Below are 23,790 nucleotides of genomic sequence, written 5' to 3'. Positions count from 1 at the left end.
TTTAATGTTCTCTGTATTTTCACTTGACAAAAGATTTATGACACCCGGAGGAATTCCAGATATTTTAAACATGTCAAAATATGCCAAAGTACATAAATCTGGATTACATATTACAATAACAAAATTGCTAATAATTAAACTTTGTGTTAATTCGCGAAATAAAGTAGTTTCATCTTTCTCCTTAAGAATTACAGCGATTTGTGGCTTACGAACTTTTTTTACTTCAAATCTTTCAGTTTGAAAACACTTTATTATATCTCTACTAACATATAACATATTTGTCCACTTTAATACTATTTCGGCCAATAAAAATTTAATAAAAAAAAAAAGAAAATTATAAAAAAGAATATCAATAGAAAATAAACAAATACAAATATATATAGGAAAGAAGATATTATAATATAACAATATATCCAGTGCATTCTAGTGTGTTTGCAAACTTACAATTTTAGATAATATTTTCACTTTCTAGAATCACTGAACATGGTACTCCAAGTATTAAATTCTTTTTGAGCTGAATCAATACACTCTATTTTATCTTCACTATAATCAATTAAATGAAATGAAATTCAATTTAATTTGAATAAATCAATTAAATCTAAAAATTATTACAGAATAATACAGTATGCGCATCAAGTTGCATTTGCCAATAAAATGTTATTATGTATCCAATATGTATTTTTCTTAGGCTTTGCCACATGTCATCATAAAATAGATCATATATTAAACCTTTATGTGCAGTGGGATCAATTGGATTTGTACATATATTTTCGTTAATTTAATATAACTCAAAAGACAGGTATAATAGTTACACATTTTATAAGAAATATTATATTAAATTTCTTTTCTGTTTGCAATATGAACATTAAATTTTATAATTCCTTTATTAGTATTACTTATATTCATATTACTTATGTTACTTATATTCATATACTCATCATAGTTTCTTCTACCATATTCTAAATTATTAGACTATATTTGTTTATATATAATTTTCACACGCTCATGCATTATTACTAATCTGGTTTCAATAATAGTTTATAAAGTAAGATTAAAGACAATTATACATATATGTCTACGAGAAAATGATCACATGCGTTACTTTTACATAATAATAATTGTAAATATAGAAAGATGACTTTACGCTTGTTGAAAAAAGATAATACCTATATACTTTGATACAAAGCAACAAATCGGTGATTATGTCAAATGTTTTAAGACTAATAGTATTTTCATAATATTAATAAAATAAGAAATGCACTAAAAATTGTAAAAAGAAATGTGGAATCAATAATATATACCACCATTTATATTACGACACGTTAATTAAATCGGTCTATATATATAATTTCTTAAGAAATAACGGAGATATTCATTTTGCCCTAATATTGCATCTAGATATTTCTCTTATACGTCCTTATAATTTATAAAATATTTTTTTGTTTTATTGACAAAGAATGATCTATATTATTTATGACTTCATAGTTAAAATACAATTAAATATATAGAACAATTAAAAATTTTTATGTATATATTAAACATTTTTTTAATATGTATTTCGTTTTCGGTTTAGATTTTTAAAATTCCCATTGTCGGTTATTTATTTATCATGACTGTTAATTAAATATTTTTTTTATATTACATATATTTTTGTTTTATAAATTTATGTTCAATCTTTTGTTTTAATTGTGACGCATATGAAACTGAAAGTTACATAACAAATTGTATAATATGAATTTAATCAATATATCTATATATCTTGACATTAACCAATAATTATGACACATATAAAATCTTTTATAATATTGAATAAGAGGATGTCACAACATGTAAGAATTAATGAGAAAAGTTACTTGATTCTATCAAATTTATTCATAAGAAATTTAATTAAAAAACTTAATAACAAGAGAAATCATCTTTCTAAAATTACAATCTTGAAATATATTAATCAGATCATATTTGCATCTACATAATATATATTTTTGCATAATTTTATTGTAAACACTAAGAAAGCATATATATTATTAAAATTATTTACGAGAAACCACAATATGCTTGACTATAGAAAAACTTTCATACTGATTAGTTAGTGTGGATACGTTATCATATCTAAAGTCAGTGTTTTCACTTGATAAGAGATTTATAACACCCGGAGGTATTCCACACATTTTAAACATGTCACAATATGACGCCAGAATACACAAATCTGGATTACATATTACAATAACTGAATTGCCAATAATTATATTTTCTATTAAGTCATAAAACAAAGCAACTTCCCCGTCCATCTCCTGAAGAATAGTAATGCCTTGTGGCTTACGAGTTTTTATTACTTCAAATCTTTCAGTTTGATAACACTTTATTAAATCTCTATTAAAATATAACCTATTTATCAATTCTAATACTATTTTGGCCAATAAAAATTTACTAAAAAAAAAAATTATAAAAGAGAATATCGATAGAAAATAAACAAATATAAATATATATATAAAAGAAGATATTATATAGTATGACAACCTACCCAGTGCATTCTAGTGTGTGTGCAAACTTAGATAACATTTCCTTTTTAGAATCACTGGACATAGTACTGCAAATTTTAAATCCTTTTTCAGCTGAATTGATACACTCCACAATATCTACACTACAATAAACAAATTAAATAATGATAAATTTAATAAATTTTAGAATATAAATATTATTGCAAAGAAGTATGCGTGTTTATACCATGTTGCATTTGCCAATAAAATGTTATTATGTATCCAATATGTATTTTTCTTAGGTTTTTGCCACATGCCATCATAAAATAGATCATATAATAAACCTTTATGTGCAGTTGGATCAATTGGATTTGTATATACACGTTTATACACCTCTCTTAAATTGAAAACCTGGTTAGGTGATTTGCAGTATATATCTTTGTATGGAAGTACGATACCAGGACAAAAGTCCATGTATGAATTTATGAATACAACATGTTGCTGTTAAAAATATAAAAATAAACATTATTTTAACAAAATAATTTAGTAATATATTTATTATTCTTCTATTATAGTTATATTATTCTTCTATAATAAAGGTACATTTAAAGATTCTGCTAATTTTTTTGCAGCTGTAATATCTTCTGACCATATGGAGACTATGTGCACATTATATTCAGATGTATCGAGTATAAGTAATTCTTGTCTTGATCGAAATGTATAAAGCTTTATGTGCAAATCCTCAACATATTTCTTTAAAAACCATTTAAAAATCTGTTCTCTTGATTCTTGGATCCAAATTTTATCTAAATGAAACAAAACGTTTCTAATTTTCAGACAGTTAATAACCGCATACAAGTCTGAATCTTCGAGAATTATTATTTTAATATTTAAGCCTAAATAAATTTGTACAAATGATTAATTATAAGAAATATGATTTTAACGTATATCTTATATATAAATGTTTTTTTCTTACGTATAATTGCTTTATAATTATTATATATTTGCAGTTGTGATTCCTTGCTAAAATATAAAAATAATATGTAAATAATTGATAATAATAAAGCAATATAGTAATAATCAATTAATATAATATATAGTATAAAAATTTTTACAAAGAATAAATTACATGATGACAGTTTCCAAAAATAGTTGAATTACATCGTCCTTATACATATTGTAGATTGTAAGCATTATTAATATGATTATCTCATCATTACTCTTTATTTCTGGAGAACAAAAAGAAATTTCGTATCTGATGTGTATTGTTACAATATAGTAAGTACCATTTGTCATAAAAAAAACTATGATAAAGATGCAAATAATATATTATCAATATAATCTTAATTGTAACTGCAAAAATATTATTATGCATACCAGACGCATTATCGATCTTAAAATTCACAGCAAAATAAATCAAGTAATCAACAATAGTGGTAATTACATCTATATGTTCGCAACCTGCCATAAAAACTTTCAAATTCCTTTTTATTAACGTTGCTGTCTTGTGAAATCTATAAATACAACAAAATATCACAAAGATAAACACAAAACTTTTATATTTTTATCATTATTTGCAGTTTAAAATTCATTTACCTATGTGAAAAGTCATGAGTATCCTTAAATTTTAATTCCTTGGACAAAGTGGATATTTTTTCTAGTGCTTCCTAAAAATACATAAATAAAAGATAATAAGAGATTTATATATATGTTTATATAAATGTTTTCCTCATTGTTTTCAATGTTAATATTAAATCTTACAATTTTTATTAATATTGCATATATCTATATATATATTATTCATATTTATATACTCACACTTTTATTGTCTTTATATTCTAAACGAGTATAACATTTATTTATAACTTTCACTCGCTTATACATGATAATAATACTCGTTATTAATTTTATTTCAACAATTAAAGAAGTAAACGCCTTTGAGAGATTGATCGTTATTTTCTCATAACATCGATTGTAAACATAAAAAGGCGACCTTGTGCTTGTGCAAAGAAAATATATATTTTAGTACAGAATAACAAACCAATGATTACGCAAATCATTTTAAAATTAATAACTTTTTAATATTAATATTACTAAAATAAAAATTGTACTAAAGATTGAAAAGAGGAATATGTAAATAATCTGTAACGCTCTATTTATATTACGTTTATTTATTTTATATATAAAATTTTTTTAAGAAATAATACAAAGATATCATGCTATTTGTTTAAATACTTGTTATGTTCTGATAATTTTTATAATTTTGTAATTTTTCGTTTTGTTAAAAAACACAAATCTGTATCATTTATATCTTCAAAGTTAAAATACAATTAAACGCACGCAGTACAATTTAAAATTTTTTTATGCAATATATAACAATATATCTAATTTCTTTTAACATATAAATCTTTCGCTATAGAAATTCTGCTTTTATAGATTTTCAAAGGTCATATCGTGTATTAGAATAATCACTCATCATGCCTATTAATTAAATATTTTTATTTTACAACCTTACGTTTTTAGACTTTTGTCATTTAATTGGTTCACTATAATTTTAATTATTTTATTTATTTATTATGATGCATGTGTAAAACATGAGATTACAATATTTATACAATATTAAAACAACATTTATAATTTTTAAATCTTTAACTATCTTAATAAATAACCTTTTGTGATATAAAACTAAAAGATACGATGGTATAAAAATAAGAGATAAGAAATTGAGAAACAAATTTATTTCAAAAGATCTATATTAATGGATGACTGAATCATTATTCTAAAATCTAAATAATTATTTAATATGTAATATTTTAATATTATGTAAATGTGTGTTTACAATTTATATATAATATCCTATAAAATCATATTAAATCTCACAAACATTAGATATATGCTATGGTATCAAAATTATTTAAGGCAAGCTACAACATACTTGTTCATAGTAAGCTTTGAATATACTTCCCCAGGGTTTAATTTCGTCAAATCTGCCATAGAGTATTCTTTGTGCGTAGTGGACAAGAGATTTATAACACCTGGTGGTATTCTGGCTGTTGAAAACACGTCACAATATGGTGCCAGAGTACACAAATCTGGATTACACATCACAATAATAGAATTGCCAGCAATTAAAGTTTGCGTTAATTCACGAAACATGGTAACATTATCTTTCTCTTCAAGAAGAACAACACTCCTTGGCTGACGAACCTTTGTTATTTCAAATTGTTCAGTTTCATGACGAGTTAAAGTATTTATACAGAAATATGGCAATTTAAGCCATTTTGACACTGTATCTGCTAATAAAAATTCACTAAAAAAGAAAAGAAAGAAAATTATTAAAAAATTATGAAAAACAATAATAAATAAAAGTTAAAAATAGAAATATAAAAAAAATTTTTTTAATAATTTTTACATACCCCTTGGATTCTAATATTAATGCAAGACGGAATAATACAGCCATTCTAGAATTAATGGACTCAGCACTCCAAATTTTAAATCCTTTTAAAGCTGACTCCTTACATCTCATAACATCTTCCCTACACAAGAAGTTAAATGATTAAGTTAAACTTTTAATGTATAAATTTTCTTAAATTAAAAAAATTATTACAGATAAGAAATAAGATCAGAGAAGTATGTACTTCGTCCTACCTTGTAGCATCTGCCAATAAAATATTATTATCTATCCAATGAAAATATGTTTGTTGTAAAGGTTTCTGCCACGTGCCATTATAAAACAATTCATAAAATTTAGAAAACTCATTAAGTTTTATATTTATATGTGAACTTATTATGCATTTATATTTTTCATCCATTATTTTTTTAATACGTGGGGTCGCCGAATAATCCAAGTCATATAATACTCCATAAGGAAGTAAGATACCAGCGCAAAAATTCATGTGTGTATTTATGAATATAACGTGCTGATTCTGTTAAAAATAAAGATTGCTTTGATAATCACACTTTAGTAATATTGTGTTTATAATTTAAATAATGTACCTTCACAGACATTGCTAAATTTCTTGCAGTAACAATATCTTCTGACCATATAGACAGTATTCTTAGTTGAGAATCTATTAATATTTCTGCCGTAAGTAATTCTCGCTTTGATTGAAATATATAAATAGGAACACTTAAATCCTCAAAATTTTTTATTATATGCAATTGAAAAGTCTGTTTTATTGATTCGTGGACCCAAATTTTACTTAAAGAAGACACGTCTTCAATTTTCAGACAGTTAATAACTGCATACAAATCTGCTTCTTCGAGAAGTATCATTTCAATATTCCGGTCTATAAATTAAATTCACAAAATATTTATAGAAATAATACTAATTCTTATTCTTCCAATAATATAACAATATTAAGTATTTTAATACTCAAAAGTCTTCGAAAATACAAAAAATAAATAAAAAATTATATTATATATCTTAAATATAATTTTCTTACTTAAAATTATAGTTCTAAATTTAACATGTGTAAAATCATCTGCCTTTGAATTTTCGCTAAAATATAAAAATAATTTAAATAAAATATCGATGATAATATATATATATATATATATATATATATATATTTAATGTAATAGTGATAAAAAAATTATTGATTGATTAATTTATTGTTTTATTTATATTTTATTCTTAATAAATATATTTTATATTTATAAATATTTATAAATATAATTTATATTCTTAATTAAAAGTCAAAGATATTTTGCACTGAATATAATTACATAATAGCCTTTTCCAAAAATAGTAGCACTTCTCGTTCTACATTTATATTATAAATCGTACACATTAACAATGGGATTACTTCAAATTTATCATGGTATTCGCCTGTAGAACAAAAGAATTTTTATATGTATTCTATGTCATACCATTGTTATTCATAAGTATGTAATAAAAAGTAAGTATAAAAAGCCATGATAAAATTAGAATAAATAAGATAAATGCAATACCAATTTTTACAATTGTATTGCATTTACTTACAAAAATACTCTAATACATACCGTACATGTCATACATGAACTGCACACCAAAATGTTTTAAATAATTAATGATGCTGGTAATTATATCTTTATGTTTACAAACAGATGCAAAAAGAAAAAAATTGTCTTGCATTATTGACGCTGTTTCATTAAGTCTATAAACACAAGAAAAAAAACATATACAGTCTCTATTAAAACTAATAACATTTTTATATATTTTTCTAAAAAAAAAAATGCATTAAAAATTAGTAAAAAGATTGTATAAACAATACCTGTAAGGTGCGTTTTATATTACTAAAACGTTTATTTATAATATTTACACTATATATAATATATAAATTTTTTAAAGAATTAACAGGTAATTACTACTACATTTGCATTTTATGTATTTATGTATTTTATATTTACCTATTTGCAAAATTATTGGGGTCTTGAAATATTAATTTCAATGATAAATCGGATATTCTCTTCAGTGCTACCTAAAGAAATATTATGTACATATTTTTACAATATACAATAAATTTTTTCATTTTTAATATTAAATATTAAACCTCATATATATTTATATCTCTATATATACATATTTATAAAAATTCACATTTATATTCACCTTTTTGTTTATATCATATCCTAGATTAGTATAATAATACTTTATGGTTTTCACATGCTTATCCATGACTATCTGCTTCCAACAATGTTTATAAAACGAAATTTAGAAAGTATGTGTGCTACGAGAAATTATCAGTTATTATTCTTGTGGTTATAAATATCATGAAAATAACCTTGTGCAAAAAAATGTATATTTTGATACAGATGAGTAACGTACCGATGATTATATATTATATGAAAAGTATGTTAAAACTAATAACGTTTTTATCTATTTCTCTAAAATAAAAAATCCATTAAATATTAAAAAGAAAATTGTGTGAACAATATGTGTATATATATATATATATATATATATATATATATATATATCTGTAAACGCGCGTTTTATGTTATTAAATGTCCATCTATTTTATCTCTATATATAAAATTTTTTAAGAAATAACTGCTACTTCATCTGTGTAAATACTTATTGTTATATTCTGACAATTCATAAAATAGTTTTTCCATTTGCTAAAACAACCATCTGTACTTTTTTATGCATTTAAACTTAAATACAACTAAATACACACTAGAATTTTTTATGTGTATCAAACTTCTTTGAAACGTTTTGCTTAGATACGAAACTTTATATACTTTTAAAAGTTTTGTATCTATAAATATTATTCATCATGGCTATTAAATAAATATTTGTATTTTACAACCTAATTTACTCTTTTGTTGTTTAATCAGGTGATTCATTGTAATTAGTGTTTTATTTATTATAACGCATGTAAAACGAAAGATTGAAATATAAATTATACAATTTTGATATATATTCATAATTTTATCTTTAACTTATAATTATAATAAACTATTTTTTATAACATAAAGTTGAAAGGTAGCACATGGTTTAAAGAGATGAGAAATTAATAAAAAATAAATTTATTTCAGAACAATTAATAAAATAATTAATAGAAATGTTATTGACTGAATCATTGTTATAAAATTTAAATAAATGTTTAATGTAAATATGTAATATTTAAATTAAGCTTGAACGATATCTTTACAATTTGTTTATGTATTTCTAAAACAATATTAAAATCTTACAACCTACGAACATTATATATATATATATTGCTATGTTACCAAATTATTTAAGACAAACTACAATGTACTTGTTAATAGTAAGCTGTAGATATATATCCTCTGGATTTGATTTGGAAAAATCATCATATTTAACTTGCTTTAAGTTTATACTCGACAAAAGATTTATAACACCTGGTGGCATTATGGAACATGAAAACATGTCACAATATGACTCCAGAGTACACAGATTTGGATTGCATACCACAATAATGGAATTGCCAAAAATTAAACTTTGCGTTAATTCACGAAACATGGTAACTTTATCTTTCTCTTCAAGGATAAGAATACCTTTTGGTTCACGAACTTTTGTTATTTCAAATTGTTCAGTTTCATGACGAGTCAATGGATTTATACAGAAATATGGCAATTTCAACCATTTTGATACTGTATCTGCTAATAAAGTTTCACTAAAAAAAGAAAAAAAAGGAAATTACAAAAAAATTATCAAAAATAGTAATAAATAAAAATTAAAAATAGAAATATAAAAATTTTTTTAATAATTTGTACATACCCCTTGGATTCTAATATTAATGCAAGACGGGATAATACAGCCATTCGAGAATTAATAGACTCAGCACTCCAAATTTTAAATCCTTTTACAGCTGACTTCATACATTTCTTAATATCTTCACTATAATAAATTAAATGATTAAGTTAAACTTTTAATGTATTAATTTTCTTAAATTAAAAAATTATTACAGGTAAGAAATAAGATCAGAGAACTATGTCATTCTACCTTGTTGCATTTGCCAATAAAATATCATTGTGTATCCAATATGTATTTTCCAAGGGTTTTTGCCACGTTCCATTATAAAACAATTCATAATATTTACGAAACTGATTATAACTTTTATTTCTTTTTGGATTTATTATGCATTTGCTATTATTCTCTTCTTCTGTACATTTATCTTTAATTTGAAATATGCGATCTTTATTGTAATATATTTTTGAATAAGGAAATACGATACCAGCGCAAAAAGTCATGTATGTATTTATGAATATAACGTCCTTCTGTTAAAAATAAAGATTGCTTTGATAACCACAAATTAGCAATATTGTGTTTATAATTTAAATAATATACCTTGAGAGACATTGCTAAATTTCTTGCGCCTACAATATCTTCTGACCATATGGAAATTATTCTTATTTGAGAGTCCATTAATATTTCTGACGTAAGTAAGTCTCGCTTTGACTGAAATATATGAATAGGAACACTTAAATGCTCAGAACATTTCTTTATATGCAATTGAAAAGTCTGTTTTATTGATTCGTGGACCCAAATTTTACTTAAAAAAAACGCGTTTTCAATTTTCAAACAGTTAATAACTGCATACAAATCTGCTTCTTCGAGAAGTATCATTTCAATATTCGGATCTATAAATAAAATTCACAAAATATTTATAAAAAAGTACTAATTCTTATGTGCAATAATTATAAAAAATTTAATACCCCCAAGTTCAAATATTAAGTCGCTACATTGTGTAATATGATGCGCCTCCGAATCCTCACTAAAATATAATAATAGAAAAAATATTAAATATAATAATATATCGATAACAATTATAAATGTAATGAGTAAATATAAAAATAAAATATCAATAAGATTTCAATTTTAATATAACAAAAGAAATTATTGATTTATTAATTATATTCTTAATGTTTATAATAAAAAATATTTTGTACTGGATACTTACACAATAGTATTTTCCAAAAATAATTCCATTTCTGATTCTAAACCTACATGATAAATTGTATACATTAACGATACGATTACATCATGTTTATTTTTGAATTCGCCTAAAAGACAAAAGAATTTTATGTGTACTGTACATGATGCCATTGTTACTTATATAAGTAAAATAAAAAACTATGAAAAAATTAGAATAAAGATGTAATGAATGCAATATCAATTTTTACAATTGCACTTACAAAAATACTCTAATACATACCGTACATGTCATACATTAATTGCACACCGAAATGTTTTAAATAATCAATGATACTGGTAACTATATCTTCATGTTCACAAACCGATGCAAAAAGAAAAAAATTGTCTTGTATTATTGATGCTGTTTCACAGAGTCTATAAACACAAGAAAAAAGTAAATACATATCCATATTATAAACATAAGGAAAATATAGTATCATCTTTTGGATTTTTATTACATCATTTGCATCTTAAATTTATGTATTTATTTACCTATTTGCAAAATCATTGGCATCTTTAAATTTTAATTTCAAAGATAAATCGGATATTTTTTTTAGTGCTTCCTAAAAAAAAATACCATCTATATATTTTACAATATATATTTTTCTCTTTTTGTTTTTAATATAAATATTAAATCTCATAATTGCCTTCTTAATAATACATTTATATATATATATATATATATATATATATATATATATATATATATATATATAATTCATATTCATACTCACCTTTTTGTTTATACCATATCCTATTAGATTAGTATAATATTCTTTTATGGTTTTCACACGCTTATCCATGATTATTATATTATACCTGGTTCCAACACATTTGTTTATGAAACGAAATTTAAAAAGTATATGTGTATTTATTAAAGATTTATTGTTATTCTTGCATTAATTGTAAACATATGTGAAAATGACCTTGTCTAAAAAAAATATATATTTTAATACAGAGTAACAAACAGGTGACTATATATAAGTAAAATATTTTAAAACTAATAATATTTTTCTACATTTCTCTAAAATAAAATAAAATATGCATTAAAGATTGAAAAGAAACTTGTGTAAATGGTATATATATGTGACGTGCGTTTTATATTATATAAAACGTTCATTTATTTATTCTATATATAAATTTTTTTAAGAAATATATATATATATATATATATATATATATTGCTAATCTATCTGTTTAGATCTTGTTATATTCCGGCAAATCATAAAATAGTTTTTCCTATTGTTAAAAAACACAATCTGTATTACTTATGTCTCCAAAGTTAAAGAAAATAAAACAGAGTACAATTTGAAAATGTTTATGTGTATCAAATCTTTTTTTTAAATCTTCCACTGTATTTTAGACTTTTAAAAACCTTATCTTGTCTAAACGTTTATTCATCACGGCTATTAATTAAAAATTTTTATTTTACTATTTAATATTTAATCTTTTGTCGTTTAAGTGTGTAATTCATTGTAATTAGTATTTTGTTTATTATAAATTGCGCCATCGAATTTTAACTAAAATATAATAATATATCGATAACAATAAAATATAAATAATGAATAATAAATATCTATAATAATATCAATTTTAATATGATAAAAGAAATTATTAATTTATTTAACTATATTCTTAATATTTATTGTAAAAGAGATTTTATGCATTGGATAATTACGCGATAGCATTTTAAATTGTAAGCATTAACGACATGATTTATTTAGGTTTATCATTATTGAATTCACCTAGAGGACCAAAGAATTTTATATGTTCTTGAAAAATTATGATAAAATAAAATTAGGATAAAATTGTAAATAATGTATATCAATACATTTTTACAATTGCATTTACAAGAATATTATTACATACCGGTCATGTCGTGCTTTAATTGGATACCAAAATTTAAAGAGTCAATAATACTGATAACTACTTCTTTATATTCACAAACCGATACAAAAATTGAAAAATTGTCTTGTATTATTGATGCTGTTTCGCAGAGTCTGTAAGTACAAGAAAAAAAATAAATACGTATGCTATAAACATAAGAAAATTGTTTTATTACATTATTTGCACCTTAAACTTATGTATTATGTTTATGTTTATATACCTATTTGCAAAATTACTAGCATCTTTAAATTTTAATTTCAAAGATAAATCGGATGTTCTCCTTAGTGCTTTCTAAAAATATACTATCTATATATTTTCTCCTCTTGTTTATAAATATTAAATCTCATAATTGCCTTCTCAATTATATATATATATATATATAATTCATATTCATACTCACCTTTTTGTTTATAGCATATCCTATTAGATTAGTATAATATTCGTCTATGGTTTTCACATACTTATCCACGATTATTAATCTGGTTTCAACATAACATTTGTTTATGAAACGAAATTTAAAAAGTATATGTACTGTTAAAGAGCTATTAAAGCGATTAAGAGCTATCATTATTCTCGCATTGGTTGTAAACATACATGAAAATAATTTTGTAGAAAACACGCTTGTAAGAAGTTATATGTACTTTTAATTTTTCTGTATAGATAATGACTATATGAAAATTTTTAAAAAACGAGACACAGATACTCTTGTTATTACTTTCTTTCAAACTCACATTTTAGATTTTTAATTTTTACAATTTATAAACTATTTCTTTTTTTTTATATTAAGAACACACAAACATGTTTATATTGTTTGTGAATTTAAAAATTTTTATTGAAATATAAATATGATTGAATAATTTAAAAATTTTTTATTAAAATATAAATATGATTGAATAATTTTAAAATTTTTTATGCATGCTAAGCAACATTAATATCTTCCATTTCAACGTTTAAGATTTTCCAATTACATTGTATCTAGATCTATTTATTCATATTCTGTAGAAAGGAATCTAGAATTTATTTAATTTAATTTAAAATATAACTTTTGTAAATAATGTTAAATAATGTTAAAGTGTTAGCATAAAGATAATTTTTTGGACGACATTCTTTGTTTTCAAAATATTTTGTAAACTTGAGTTTGTTTAAAATAAAAATAAAAATTGTTGATCTATGCACAAATTTACTGATAACTTTATATTTATTTTATTTAAGATTCATTAATTTTTACTTAATAATAACCTTTATTTAAGATTCACTAATAACTTTTATTAAAAACTTTTTTTATATTCAATTTTTATTTAACATAACAGTATATAAAAATGATATTTATTTATATCACTTAGAATATTGCGAAATTATCATCGAGTTATATATACTGAATTTATATCAGCCGAAAATTCGATGCATAGTTATTAATATCATGTTTTTTTATGTCTTTTTTTAATCTAGATAGTAGCCAGCTCTATCATTGTAAACATGATTGTTAATTTTGAAAGCTTGCAAGTTGTATACAATTCTCAAAATCAATATTATAAAATATAATTATTATATACAATATTACTTATGTTTAATCTTATTTCATCACAGGAATGTAAATGTCAATGTTGTTTCCAAAATATTTCGTTACCATAGGTCGGTGGAATCTTTTTCATTCGTATTTTTATTATTCGAGAATTTGCGGTCCTGCGAAAAATTGATTATTCGCGATTTGATATAGATTCTCTCCCGCGTACGACAGTAGAGGAGAGATCTCGACGTTATCGCCAACATCTTTCGCACCTGCGTTCAGTAACCATTTTTTATGTAGATTGAACAGATCGGTGCGAGCAGTGTTCGAGCAATCTAGACCGGCGGAATTTGAATTTTTCAACGGGCTGAATTCTTCTTCGCGAATCCCTTGCCATACTGCGAAATTCTTCGCGAAAGGAAACACGTCGAACACAAATTTCTCTATTTTAATACCATTTGAAATTTTCGGAGTGATCCTTTCCCCTTCATCGTTGACGTACGGAATCTTCTTCTTCGCCACGTGTAAAATCAAATCTTTCTCGTGAAAGTATACAATGTCTTTTAGAAAATCAATCGTGAAATAATGATTGCATATGTTGCTGGCATTGTATACCAGTTGTCCATTGTCGTGACGAAGTTCCGCAGTTTCTTTTGTCATTTCGCTGTATTCTACTACTTGATAATGATCCTCTATCTACATTAATCGAGATAAAAATTTTAATTACACAAAAAGTATTTATATACCAGATATAAATTTAATCTGTAACACAAAAAAATATATATATAAAAGTATATACATATATACCTTGCAAACTACGCCAACCGCTTCAGAAGGGGAAGATTTTTCAATAACTTTAACTCCACAATCCGTTTCAGAGAGCAAGCAGTATCCTATAAATATAGGATCTGCTACTTTCACCAAGATGTTATCCACGGAATGCACGTGAATACTCCGAATACGACGCTGCGTCATGTCGTCCAGTATTTTGTGATTCTTCAATGCGCGATACAATCCTCCGTTACCGTCAGGTGCTTTGGAAACCCGATGCTTGGCATCCAAAATAATTTCCCCATCAAAGGTAAAACATGGCAGCATACCTTGTTTGAAGGCTATGACATTTTTTTCTTTTAAACCAAAGTAGTTGTGTTGGCTGAGATATGCAACAGTGGTGTCATGAGTAGCATCGCTAGTAAGGATGTACCTGAAAGAAAAAAAAATTTATAAAATAAAATTTACTACACATCTCATCGCAATTTTTTTCTTTTTACAATACATACTTGGTCTCAACTAAGATTTTCTTTCATTACGTACCAAGTTATCTCTCCATGTTTTCCACAATGTTGTTCCGCTATATTTTGCAAACGAAGTATCCTTTCTGCCTGCAATTGGAAGAGAGTTTTATGAGATGGCAAATCGACATCGTACATTCCCTTGGGATAGGTCACCCCTAGACGTGTGCCTTGACCACCTGCCATCAATAATACAGCAACACGATTCTCAGCGACTTCTTTCAAGCCTGCTTCCTCGTATCTCTTCAAGTCTTCTTTCGTCGAGGTCTTAACAGAGGCGATCTTCGTCTCGTCGATCGGCCGTACCTTGTCATCCAGCATACCTTGATCAATAAGCTGAGAGGATTCCGCAGCTTTGTTAAAGTACGCAGTAATCTCCTGCAGATCCAACTCTTCTATGTCATTCTCCAGTTGGTTTCTATCCTCATCTGTCAACTCCTCCCAATATCTAAGCAAATGTTCCTGATTGTACTCCTTCAATTTCTTCTTTAGGCCTTCCATACTCGTCGACAGTCTGCGTTTGACACTTGCGAACTAGCTTGTGTACAATATATCCCCTTATCGCGTATCACGCTTATCGTCTCGTGTTTAATCCGTATAAATAAATTCCTCGATACAGCGACGTGCGTCAACGATGCAGGAATAAGCGAGGGAAAAGACGATCGGACGACAGTGAGAGACCAGTAACGAGCAACAGGTATTCATCAGACTCGATCGGCCGGTCTCGCAGGTAGTACAGCAGCGGCGACGTTCACCTTCACTTTCACGATTCCACGTAGCCCGATCCGATTTCTCTTATCGACCCCTCCCGCCCGGCCTGACTTCTCTACATGTATAATTCTCCTTTTCTTCGCCACCGCGATGCAGCACGCCGAGCTGTCGCCGGCCATAGCTGTCGATGTCGACGCTGAGAAAAGTCATCTCCTTCCTCTCTTCCACGACGATAACGGAGGATAACCTGCGCATTCGGCAGGTCGTTCGTCTCTTATTCCCCTGATGATGTGGAACTAAACAAAAGAAATGGCTCGTAAAACTACACAGATAAAACACTTTATGAAACTAGCACGATAAGCACGTCGAAAACACACACCCACACAAACATATACATACATGCGTAAGCCGAAATTGTCCGCCCTACTTCCGCACCGGCGCACCGGCAAGCGCGAAAGGTGAAAGGTCGCGACGAGAGAGCGAATGACCTTGACTCGAGAGCAACGTTCGCGCGGATAACTTGGAGGGCAAAAATTTGCGATTTTATTCATGTGACATTTTGGAGAAACTGGTTTTATTTTACCGGTTTTCCCTCTCTTTTCCCTTTCTCTTTCTCTCCTTGAGATGTTTAGTATATATAATAATGCGAATATTACTTTGAATATGCATTTCTATCGAGATCGTGATTTTCATTTCGACATTTAATTTGAGTCGCTTATTCCTCGCAAATGTAATCAATTCAAATGTAGGCGAAAAGAGAGCTTTATTGTATGTGTAATTTAAAAAAATATTAATTCTTTTATTCGAAAAATTATACAAATAAAGACCGAAGAACATATAATAGAGACTCGATATTTCTGTGATAAACAATGTATATAATTATTCGTCGTATAATAAAATTAATTATTTCGATCGATGAGTATTTTTTGAATGTGTAGCAAAATAATTAGCGATATAATGCAGTTAATGATAATGAGTTGTTCCTGTTATCGTTCTCTTTTCTTTTACACACACTTTCTATATTTGAAATATAAGAATAATATTTTCCACTTTTACAAATAAAAATCATGAATATATAAAAAATCCATTTAAAAGTTAGCTACACTTTAACTGAGCAAGCAAGAATTAAAATATAATTTACTTATATTTTATTCATATTTTTTCTCATATTCTTATATTTTATACAAGATGGAGAAAATATGAGATAATTAAAAAAAAAAAATATATATATATATATATATATATATATATATATATATATAGCACCGACGGTGTATACAACGATTTTAATCTCCTTTATGAAAGGAAACTGATAAGTCTGTCAGTAATGTATAAACAATGATAATATATTAATATTATTAAATTATCAGAAACCTAATACATATTTGTTCAAACGTGTTAATGGTTTTTAAATGTTTATGGGAAGATTCTCGTTTGATAACATTATATTAATAGATCTTGTTGGTTTAAATTTCCTCCGAAAGCCGCAGAGGCAAAAATAACAAGACATTAGAAGTCAACAAGGCTTTCTTATCCTATTCGGTTAACAGGAAGAGAGAGAATCGTTATTTCGGAATTTTCGTGAAAAATTCGAACAAACATGTTTTACTTTCTTACGACAATCGCAGCATTCTTTGGGTTGATTGACGCGCAACTCTACAGAATCAACTTATATAAATGTCAACAGACATTTCATACCATTCGTATACGTTGAAAAAAATGATGAATTATTTGAAGAAGTTCTATACCTTATTATAATCAATTTAATCAGTATAATACGGCGTCGTCTACGTCGGAATTCCGCCTCAAGAATGTAAAGTTATTTTTAATTTCCTTTTCTATTTTCGCTTGTTTTCTCTGTTTTTATATAAACCTAGCATCTAAAACAAACAGATATATAAACAAATTTCAAATCGCACTTTCTACATTTTTCTTCTTTCTATCTTTAATTAAATATTAAAAATATATATATTCAGATATCAACAATATTAAAAGTAAGATATTATACAAAATAAATATAAATATTAAATATATAATACACAATACTTTAATAAAAAAAAAAAGAGAAAAAACACAAAAGCAAACAAATTTGTTTTAAATTAATCATGTTTGATTACATGTTTGATTATTTTCAATTAATCATGTTTATCAACAGACATTCCATGCCATTCGTATACGTTGAAAAAATGATGAATTATTTGAAGAGATTTCTATACCTTATTATTATCAATTTAATCGGTATAATACGGCGTCGTTTATGTCGGAATTCCGCTTCAAGAATGTAAAGTTATTTTTAATTTCCTTTTCTAATTTCGCTTGTTTTCTCTGTGTTTTTATATAAACCTAGCACCTAAAACAAACAGATATATAAACAAATTTCAAATCGCATTTTCTACACTTTTCTTCTTTCTATCTTTAATTAAATATTAAAAAAATATATATGCAGATATCAACAATATTAAAAGTAAGATATTATACAAAATAAATATAAATATTAAATATATAATACCCAATACTTTAATAAAAAAAAAAAAAAAAAAAAAAAAAAAAAACACAAAAGCAAACAAATTTATTTTAAATTAATCATGTTTGATAGTCGAGTATTACTTTTTCGCCGATGTATCTCAATTCACTCTGTACCCTAATTATTTAAATTTTTTTAAACGCGAAAAAAGTACTTGCAAGAAGAATAAGAAGAAGAGAAATGCGATTGAAATGAAGAGACCTGCAATATTACCTAACGGTAATTTCACAGACGCAAATTTAGTGAGCTTTGACACAGCATGATGGTGCTAGTCGCCGCGTTGACGGCACGCGCCCCGTGACTTATGAAGAGACGTGACGACGATGACGATGATGCCGTGGTCGCGGCGATGAAATAACGCTACGAACGGGCGCGAGGATGCTCAGACGGTACCTCTCTCTCTCTCCCACGACGGCATAAAGCTATGTGCAGTATTGTGATGTGTCCGTGCAGTGCCGTCAGCAGTATAGTACTCGTTCTGCTCCATAGATGTTTCTCGGTGAGTTGTTCCGCGTGCCTTTCCCCGCGCCTTTCGTCCGCCCGGCCGATTGTCAACCGTCGTCAGCGGACGACGACGCGCGTCGTCGCCGTGGATTCCTCCCTTCCTTCACAGATATGCGTTTATACGTCGACTCGACGGACGTAGTAGGACTCGGCTAATGTCAGTGAATTGACGGGACGAGGGCTTGTTATCCTTTTCGTCGCCCACACGCGAACACGCCTTTTCTCTCCTTCGTTTCGCACGAATTCGCGATTCGCGCGACGCGACACATCTGTTCGTTTCTCTTACACCATCTACACCTCGGTCCATTTTTTTTTTTTTTTTTTTTCCCCTCTCTAGTCTCTAGTATCCGTTGGGGGGCCTCACGTATGTGTTTTACCGCACTTTTTTTTTACGGGTATATTTTCAAACGGGATTGTGTCTTCTATATATTTCTCGTTTCTTTCTGTGTTCCGATTGTGTCGCCGATTTTATTTCAAAAATACAACGAAATTCAACAGATAAAATTCTTGCGATTTAAATCCACATGGGCGTTGTGAAATAAAAAGTGTAAGAGAGAACATCGAGTTACCGGAAATATTTCTAATAATAATATACCTACCTGCTTCGGGTTCTTTTTTTTTTTCCACTCCCTCGAGTCTCTAATATTCGGGCAGGAGAAAGCGCGGGGATTGCAACTGAAACGATTCGCGGAGATCTATTTTGAACGCGGAGAGTGTAGCTAAAACGAACAAATACAGCGCGCGCCGAGGACTACACCCTGTACCCTGTACCCCGTACGTTGGCGGCGGCGGTGGCGGCCGATAATGTTCGCGCACGCAGATAGGTTAAGGGAAGTGGTTGACCGCCGCATCGTCTCTGTTTATCCGTGTTAACGAAGTTAGAGGATCCGAAGCACCTGTCCGATTCGCGATGAGAGATTCGTAGCGGAGGGTTAAGATATAACCGAGGTAATCGTCAATCGATGCCGCACCACGGGATAAGGATGGAGATAAGGCGTGGGATTTAAACGCAGACTTTAAATGGATACACGTTGTGGGGGTGTTTGTGTGTGTGTGTGTTTCATTTCCGCCAAGCTTCGTTGACACGATTACCGCGAGCTTTTTTTTCTTTTTTTTTCCATGACAAACCGGTTATCGCCGGCTTTACGATACTGGAATCTCAAATATGTAACATATAATCGTTGACATTATTGCCATTAAATCTCGATAATAGTGCATTAACACATGTACTTGCTAATAGGTACGATATATACACAACGCACACCCACGCACTCACGCATGCCATACATATTTTTATTATCTTATTCTGATTTTAAACAAAAAAAAAATGTATTAGATGAGTAATAAGCGACACATGCTTGACAGATAACTTTGTAATGCAACCTTCCAAGATACACATGTTTGTAGTAATTAACAAAGAGATACTCTACAACTTATGTGTGTCTGTGAGAGAGACTTGTGACAGAATGGTGACATTGCTAGCTGTAAGCCTGACAGATTGATGATTTATTAAAGTGAAGATAAAAATGTGCATTTTTTCAAATACAGGTGCCAGGTGCCTAGAACGCAGCTGGCAAAATGGGCAAGTTGTTGTCAAAAATCTTTGGCAACAAGGAAATGCGTATTCTTATGTTAGGACTGGATGCTGCAGGAAAAACAAGTATCCTTTTACGCAAACATAATTTTTGATATTCCATAATTATGCACACTTTTCTTCTTAATCGCTATATCCATTTCATTTTTGCAACTATATTTTTTTTTTTCTTTACATCACCCAGAGCTCATGTAATTTAACCAATATATCATTATAAATAAAACAGTTTGTCATTGTATGTTATATAATTCATATAATGTCTTTCCTACACAGATATGTTTCCTTAATTAAATTATACAGCAATATTGTATAAACTTAAACTAGGACAGTCTGTGACAACTATACCAACTGTAGGATTCAATGTAGAAACAGTTACCTATAAGAATGTTAAATTTAATGTGTGGGTAAGTCTCAAATTTTTGTTTGTCCTCCATGAGAATATACAAAGTAAATTAGTAAATTATTTAGAAAATTACTTGCTTTTTTAATTGAGTGAAATGTTTTCTTTGTGTTTAGGATGTGGGTGGCCAAGATAAAATACGTCCGTTATGGCGTCATTATTATACAGGGACGCAAGGACTTATTTTTGTAGTAGATTGTGCAGATCGGGATAGAATCGACGAAGCTCGCCAAGAGCTACATCGAATCATAAATGATAGAGAAATGCGTGATGCGATTATCTTAATTTTCGCTAATAAACAAGATCTTCCTGATGGTAAGTAACATTACAGATCCGCAATTATAAAAATAACATACTTTTCAATAGTGTACCTATTGGGTAGCATATATATAAATTGTATACGCTATACATATTTTTTTGCATAGAGTTTAGCGCAATATACAAACTTTTGTCCATACTTGTTTATTTAGCAATGAAACCACATGAAATACAAGAGAAACTGGGATTAACTAGGATACGAGATAGAAATTGGTACGTTCAGCCATCTTGTGCCACAACAGGAGATGGGCTTTATGAAGGCCTTACGTGGTTAACCAGTAATCATAAATTATGAGCAAATATTTATTTTTCACAAATTAGCTATACATATATATATATATATATATATATATAGTTATATATATATATATATATATATATATATATATATATATATATATATGGAGAATACACGTTTTGCTTTGTATTTTTATTTTAATTTGTCATGTGGAGGCTCATGTCAAGACAAACAACTGACAATGATAAGTTTGACGAGATCTTTTTCACGAGCAAAGTTATTGCAGGTGCGAAAGCGAGAAAGAAACAATATAAAGACAACTATTAATGGTGTGTTCGAATAATATCGATACTAGGTAAATAGTAATTTATTGTAAACTGAGGTACCAAGGGACGTGACCTTTATTAATAGCTATTTATCCCAGTCTATGGAAATAATTATACCGAATAGGGTTACATGACACGGGTTTAACATCGCTCTGTATATGTAACATACTTACACAAGTGTTTCACATGCGATTCATAAATTGTACAAGTTAAAAACAAAAAAATTGCAAGAAAAAAAGTCTAGTTATGATATTAAGGGGTTCACGGATTCACAAGAATTAGTATACTGTATAACTTACCTTTGCGGGATCTTATCTAATATCTATATAATTGTTATTTGAGGGGAGTTAAGTTTCTCGAATGGAGAGCACCTCAAGTTTTTAAACAGATTACAAGTAGATTTTTGACTTTGAGATATCTTGTTGTCAAAATGCTATCTAACATGTATTATATAATATTCGTACGCATAATCCATGAATATAATACATGAGTAAATTTACAGCACCTATATTGAAACTTTATATAGTGCAACGAAATTATTCTGTTAGTAAAGATCTGTTGCTATTTATATTTTTGTGCCGAAAAAGGGCTCGTAAAATTCATTGGTGACATATGTCTTCCAACTTGATAAACATCATTTTAATTCTTATATTTTCTTTTCATTTCTCTCGATCGCTTTGGGAATATAAATGATTTTTTTTTTTTTAATGATATTTTATTTGAAAAATGTAAAGATGTATTTAACGTATCACTGGCGTTCTTATTAACGCACAAGCCACAGAATATAAAAAGTAGTGCAACACGGAGTTATCGGTTTACTGATATTGTGAGCTCAAAAACCAAAAACAAAAAAAGAAGAAAATGTTACAAAAAGAGCGTAACAACATTGAATCTGCCAATATTTTTTACTGTTTAAGTGAATATCGGATAATAAAGCATATTATAGTATTAGGTCACAACAATCAGACCATTAAACGGCATTTTATGAATGAGATAAGTGTTTCTGTGACTGTTTCATTTCTCATAGCATAATCTGTAGCGAATAAGATTAGTAAGAATAAATATATTTCAGATTTTCGTAATTGATTCATAGAAGTTTACAAGTGTTCAAAGTGTTTGTATAATAATTAAAGCAAATTAAGTTTCGAGCAAGTAATAGCGATGAAACATCGTAAATTGACAAACATCTTGTTTACACATTCCACGATACATTAGCAAATTAGACTGTTATAGAGAACATTTTAGTTATAATCATGGATTTTTTTCTTGACCAGTAACTTTTCAGACGTAAGCGTTTGCATAAAACTTTTTCAGCATCCGTACCATTAATATTAAGTATTTCACTTGAGATGGATGGGCGCGAAGTTGAACACATTATCTGTGTAAAAATTATAATCGGGCGAAAGTACTGTTTTCCAGAATGTATTAGCTATATTAATTAACACTCTATGGCCATGTATTTGTACAATCTCATCTCTCATCTCTACATTTTTTAACAATGTTTCAGATAGCAATATCATTACGTATTGTGTACTAATTATAAAAAAAAATATATATCTATATTCTTTTAAACGCAAGTATGATAAA

General features: G+C 27.5%; 4 protein-coding genes across 17 annotated transcripts; 1 reads left to right on the top strand and 3 right to left on the bottom strand.

The window, feature by feature from the left end:
- Positions 1 to 1,806: 1,806 nt before the first annotated feature.
- On the bottom strand, positions 1,807 to 8,271 carry LOC140667950 (uncharacterized). Of its 4 annotated transcripts, none has more exons than XM_072896372.1 (18): positions 8,071 to 8,271; positions 7,869 to 7,939; positions 7,482 to 7,615; positions 7,206 to 7,308; positions 6,923 to 6,978; positions 6,474 to 6,766; positions 6,126 to 6,403; positions 5,894 to 6,013; positions 5,413 to 5,787; positions 4,296 to 4,476; positions 4,074 to 4,144; positions 3,855 to 3,991; positions 3,607 to 3,706; positions 3,454 to 3,500; positions 3,081 to 3,373; positions 2,725 to 2,978; positions 2,522 to 2,641; positions 1,818 to 2,427 (listed from the first exon to the last, which is right to left on the bottom strand). In XM_072896372.1, the coding sequence occupies exons 1-18, from the start codon at positions 8,134 to 8,136 to the stop codon at positions 2,031 to 2,033; spliced, it is 3,096 nt and encodes a 1,031-aa protein (XP_072752473.1). In that variant the 5' UTR covers positions 8,137 to 8,271; the 3' UTR covers positions 1,818 to 2,030. The 4 variants fall into 4 exon arrangements, with proteins under 4 accessions (XP_072752475.1, XP_072752473.1, XP_072752474.1 ...); XM_072896373.1 differs by having other exon boundaries at positions 3,081 to 3,283; positions 8,071 to 8,270; XM_072896375.1 differs by lacking the exon at positions 1,818 to 2,427 and having other exon boundaries at positions 2,522 to 2,636; positions 8,071 to 8,265.
- Positions 8,272 to 9,042: 771 nt separating this feature from the next.
- On the bottom strand, positions 9,043 to 13,507 carry LOC140667660 (uncharacterized). 4 transcript variants are annotated; one of them, XM_072895796.1, is made up of 12 exons: positions 13,190 to 13,507; positions 13,010 to 13,080; positions 12,772 to 12,902; positions 11,637 to 11,833; positions 11,395 to 11,465; positions 11,144 to 11,277; positions 10,889 to 10,991; positions 10,644 to 10,702; positions 10,276 to 10,568; positions 9,931 to 10,205; positions 9,706 to 9,825; positions 9,044 to 9,601 (listed from the first exon to the last, which is right to left on the bottom strand). In XM_072895796.1, exons 4-12 carry the CDS (start codon positions 11,703 to 11,705, stop codon positions 9,199 to 9,201), a joined length of 1,527 nt encoding a protein of 508 aa, XP_072751897.1. In that variant the 5' UTR covers positions 11,706 to 11,833; positions 12,772 to 12,902; positions 13,010 to 13,080; positions 13,190 to 13,507; the 3' UTR covers positions 9,044 to 9,198. The 4 variants fall into 4 exon arrangements, with proteins under 4 accessions (XP_072751898.1, XP_072751897.1, XP_072751896.1 ...); XM_072895797.1 differs by lacking the exon at positions 13,010 to 13,080 and having other exon boundaries at positions 9,043 to 9,601; positions 11,637 to 11,721; XM_072895795.1 differs by lacking the exon at positions 13,010 to 13,080.
- Positions 13,508 to 14,125: 618 nt separating this feature from the next.
- Positions 14,126 to 19,327, bottom strand: Mmy (UDP-N-acetylglucosamine pyrophosphorylase mmy). Of its 5 annotated transcripts, none has more exons than XM_072896722.1 (6): positions 19,217 to 19,327; positions 18,516 to 18,649; positions 18,048 to 18,179; positions 15,611 to 16,595; positions 15,104 to 15,500; positions 14,126 to 14,992 (listed from the first exon to the last, which is right to left on the bottom strand). In XM_072896722.1, exons 4-6 carry the CDS (start codon positions 16,087 to 16,089, stop codon positions 14,453 to 14,455), a joined length of 1,416 nt encoding a protein of 471 aa, XP_072752823.1. In that variant the 5' UTR covers positions 16,090 to 16,595; positions 18,048 to 18,179; positions 18,516 to 18,649; positions 19,217 to 19,327; the 3' UTR covers positions 14,126 to 14,452. The 5 variants fall into 5 exon arrangements, with proteins under 5 accessions (XP_072752823.1, XP_072752820.1, XP_072752821.1 ...); XM_072896719.1 differs by lacking the exon at positions 19,217 to 19,327 and adding an exon at positions 19,037 to 19,174; XM_072896720.1 differs by lacking the exon at positions 19,217 to 19,327 and adding an exon at positions 18,982 to 19,124.
- Arf51f (ADP-ribosylation factor 6) lies at positions 19,187 to 23,200 on the top strand. Of its 4 annotated transcripts, none has more exons than XM_072896729.1 (5): positions 19,187 to 19,322; positions 20,876 to 20,987; positions 21,222 to 21,325; positions 21,438 to 21,636; positions 21,792 to 23,200. In XM_072896729.1, the coding sequence occupies exons 2-5, from the start codon at positions 20,906 to 20,908 to the stop codon at positions 21,932 to 21,934; spliced, it is 528 nt and encodes a 175-aa protein (XP_072752830.1). In that variant the 5' UTR covers positions 19,187 to 19,322; positions 20,876 to 20,905; the 3' UTR covers positions 21,935 to 23,200. The 4 variants fall into 4 exon arrangements, with proteins under 4 accessions (XP_072752830.1, XP_072752831.1, XP_072752829.1 ...); XM_072896730.1 differs by lacking the exon at positions 19,187 to 19,322 and adding an exon at positions 19,734 to 19,874; XM_072896728.1 differs by lacking the exon at positions 19,187 to 19,322 and adding an exon at positions 20,136 to 20,275.
- Positions 23,201 to 23,790: the final 590 nt, after the last annotated feature.

This window comes from Anoplolepis gracilipes, chromosome 7 (genome assembly GCF_047496725.1).
Source record: "Anoplolepis gracilipes chromosome 7, ASM4749672v1, whole genome shotgun sequence".
Taxonomy (NCBI): Eukaryota; Metazoa; Arthropoda; class Insecta; order Hymenoptera; family Formicidae; genus Anoplolepis; species Anoplolepis gracilipes.
The sequence above is the reverse complement of the archived record's forward strand: the minus strand, read 5'-3'. Positions and strand labels throughout refer to the sequence as shown.

What these genes read in the sequence shown, in the direction of transcription:
- LOC140667950 (XM_072896372.1), bottom strand. Translation starts at nt 8,136, where the DNA reads ATGGATAAGCATGTGAAAACCATAAAGTATTATTATACTAATCTAGGA. An exon ending in TAAGATCGATAATGCGTCTG is followed by an intron (nt 3,707 to 3,854) that starts GTATGCATAATA and finishes TTTGTTCTCCAG; the next exon opens with AAATAAAGAGTAATGATGAG. An exon ending in AATTAGCAGAATCTTTAAAT is followed by an intron (nt 2,979 to 3,080) that starts GTACCTTTATTA and finishes TATTTTTAACAG; the next exon opens with CAACATGTTGTATTCATAAA.
- LOC140667660 (XM_072895797.1), bottom strand. Translation starts at nt 11,705, where the DNA reads ATGGATAAGCGTGTGAAAACCATAAAAGAATATTATACTAATCTAATA. An exon ending in ATTTAGCAATGTCTCTCAAG is followed by an intron (nt 10,206 to 10,275) that starts GTATATTATTTA and finishes TATTTTTAACAG; the next exon opens with AAGGACGTTATATTCATAAA. An exon ending in TTATTGGCAAATGCAACAAG is followed by an intron (nt 9,826 to 9,930) that starts GTAGAATGACAT and finishes AATTTATTATAG; the next exon opens with TGAAGATATTAAGAAATGTA.
- Mmy (XM_072896722.1), bottom strand. Translation starts at nt 16,089, where the DNA reads ATGGAAGGCCTAAAGAAGAAATTGAAGGAGTACAATCAGGAACATTTG. An exon ending in AAACATGGAGAGATAACTTG is followed by an intron (nt 15,501 to 15,610) that starts GTACGTAATGAA and finishes TTTTTCTTTCAG; the next exon opens with GTACATCCTTACTAGCGATG. An exon ending in CGGTTGGCGTAGTTTGCAAG is followed by an intron (nt 14,993 to 15,103) that starts GTATATATGTAT and finishes CGATTAATGTAG; the next exon opens with ATAGAGGATCATTATCAAGT.
- Arf51f (XM_072896729.1), top strand. Translation starts at nt 20,906, where the DNA reads ATGGGCAAGTTGTTGTCAAAAATCTTTGGCAACAAGGAAATGCGTATT. An exon ending in ATGTTAAATTTAATGTGTGG is followed by an intron (nt 21,326 to 21,437) that starts GTAAGTCTCAAA and finishes CTTTGTGTTTAG; the next exon opens with GATGTGGGTGGCCAAGATAA. An exon ending in TAAACAAGATCTTCCTGATG is followed by an intron (nt 21,637 to 21,791) that starts GTAAGTAACATT and finishes TTGTTTATTTAG; the next exon opens with CAATGAAACCACATGAAATA.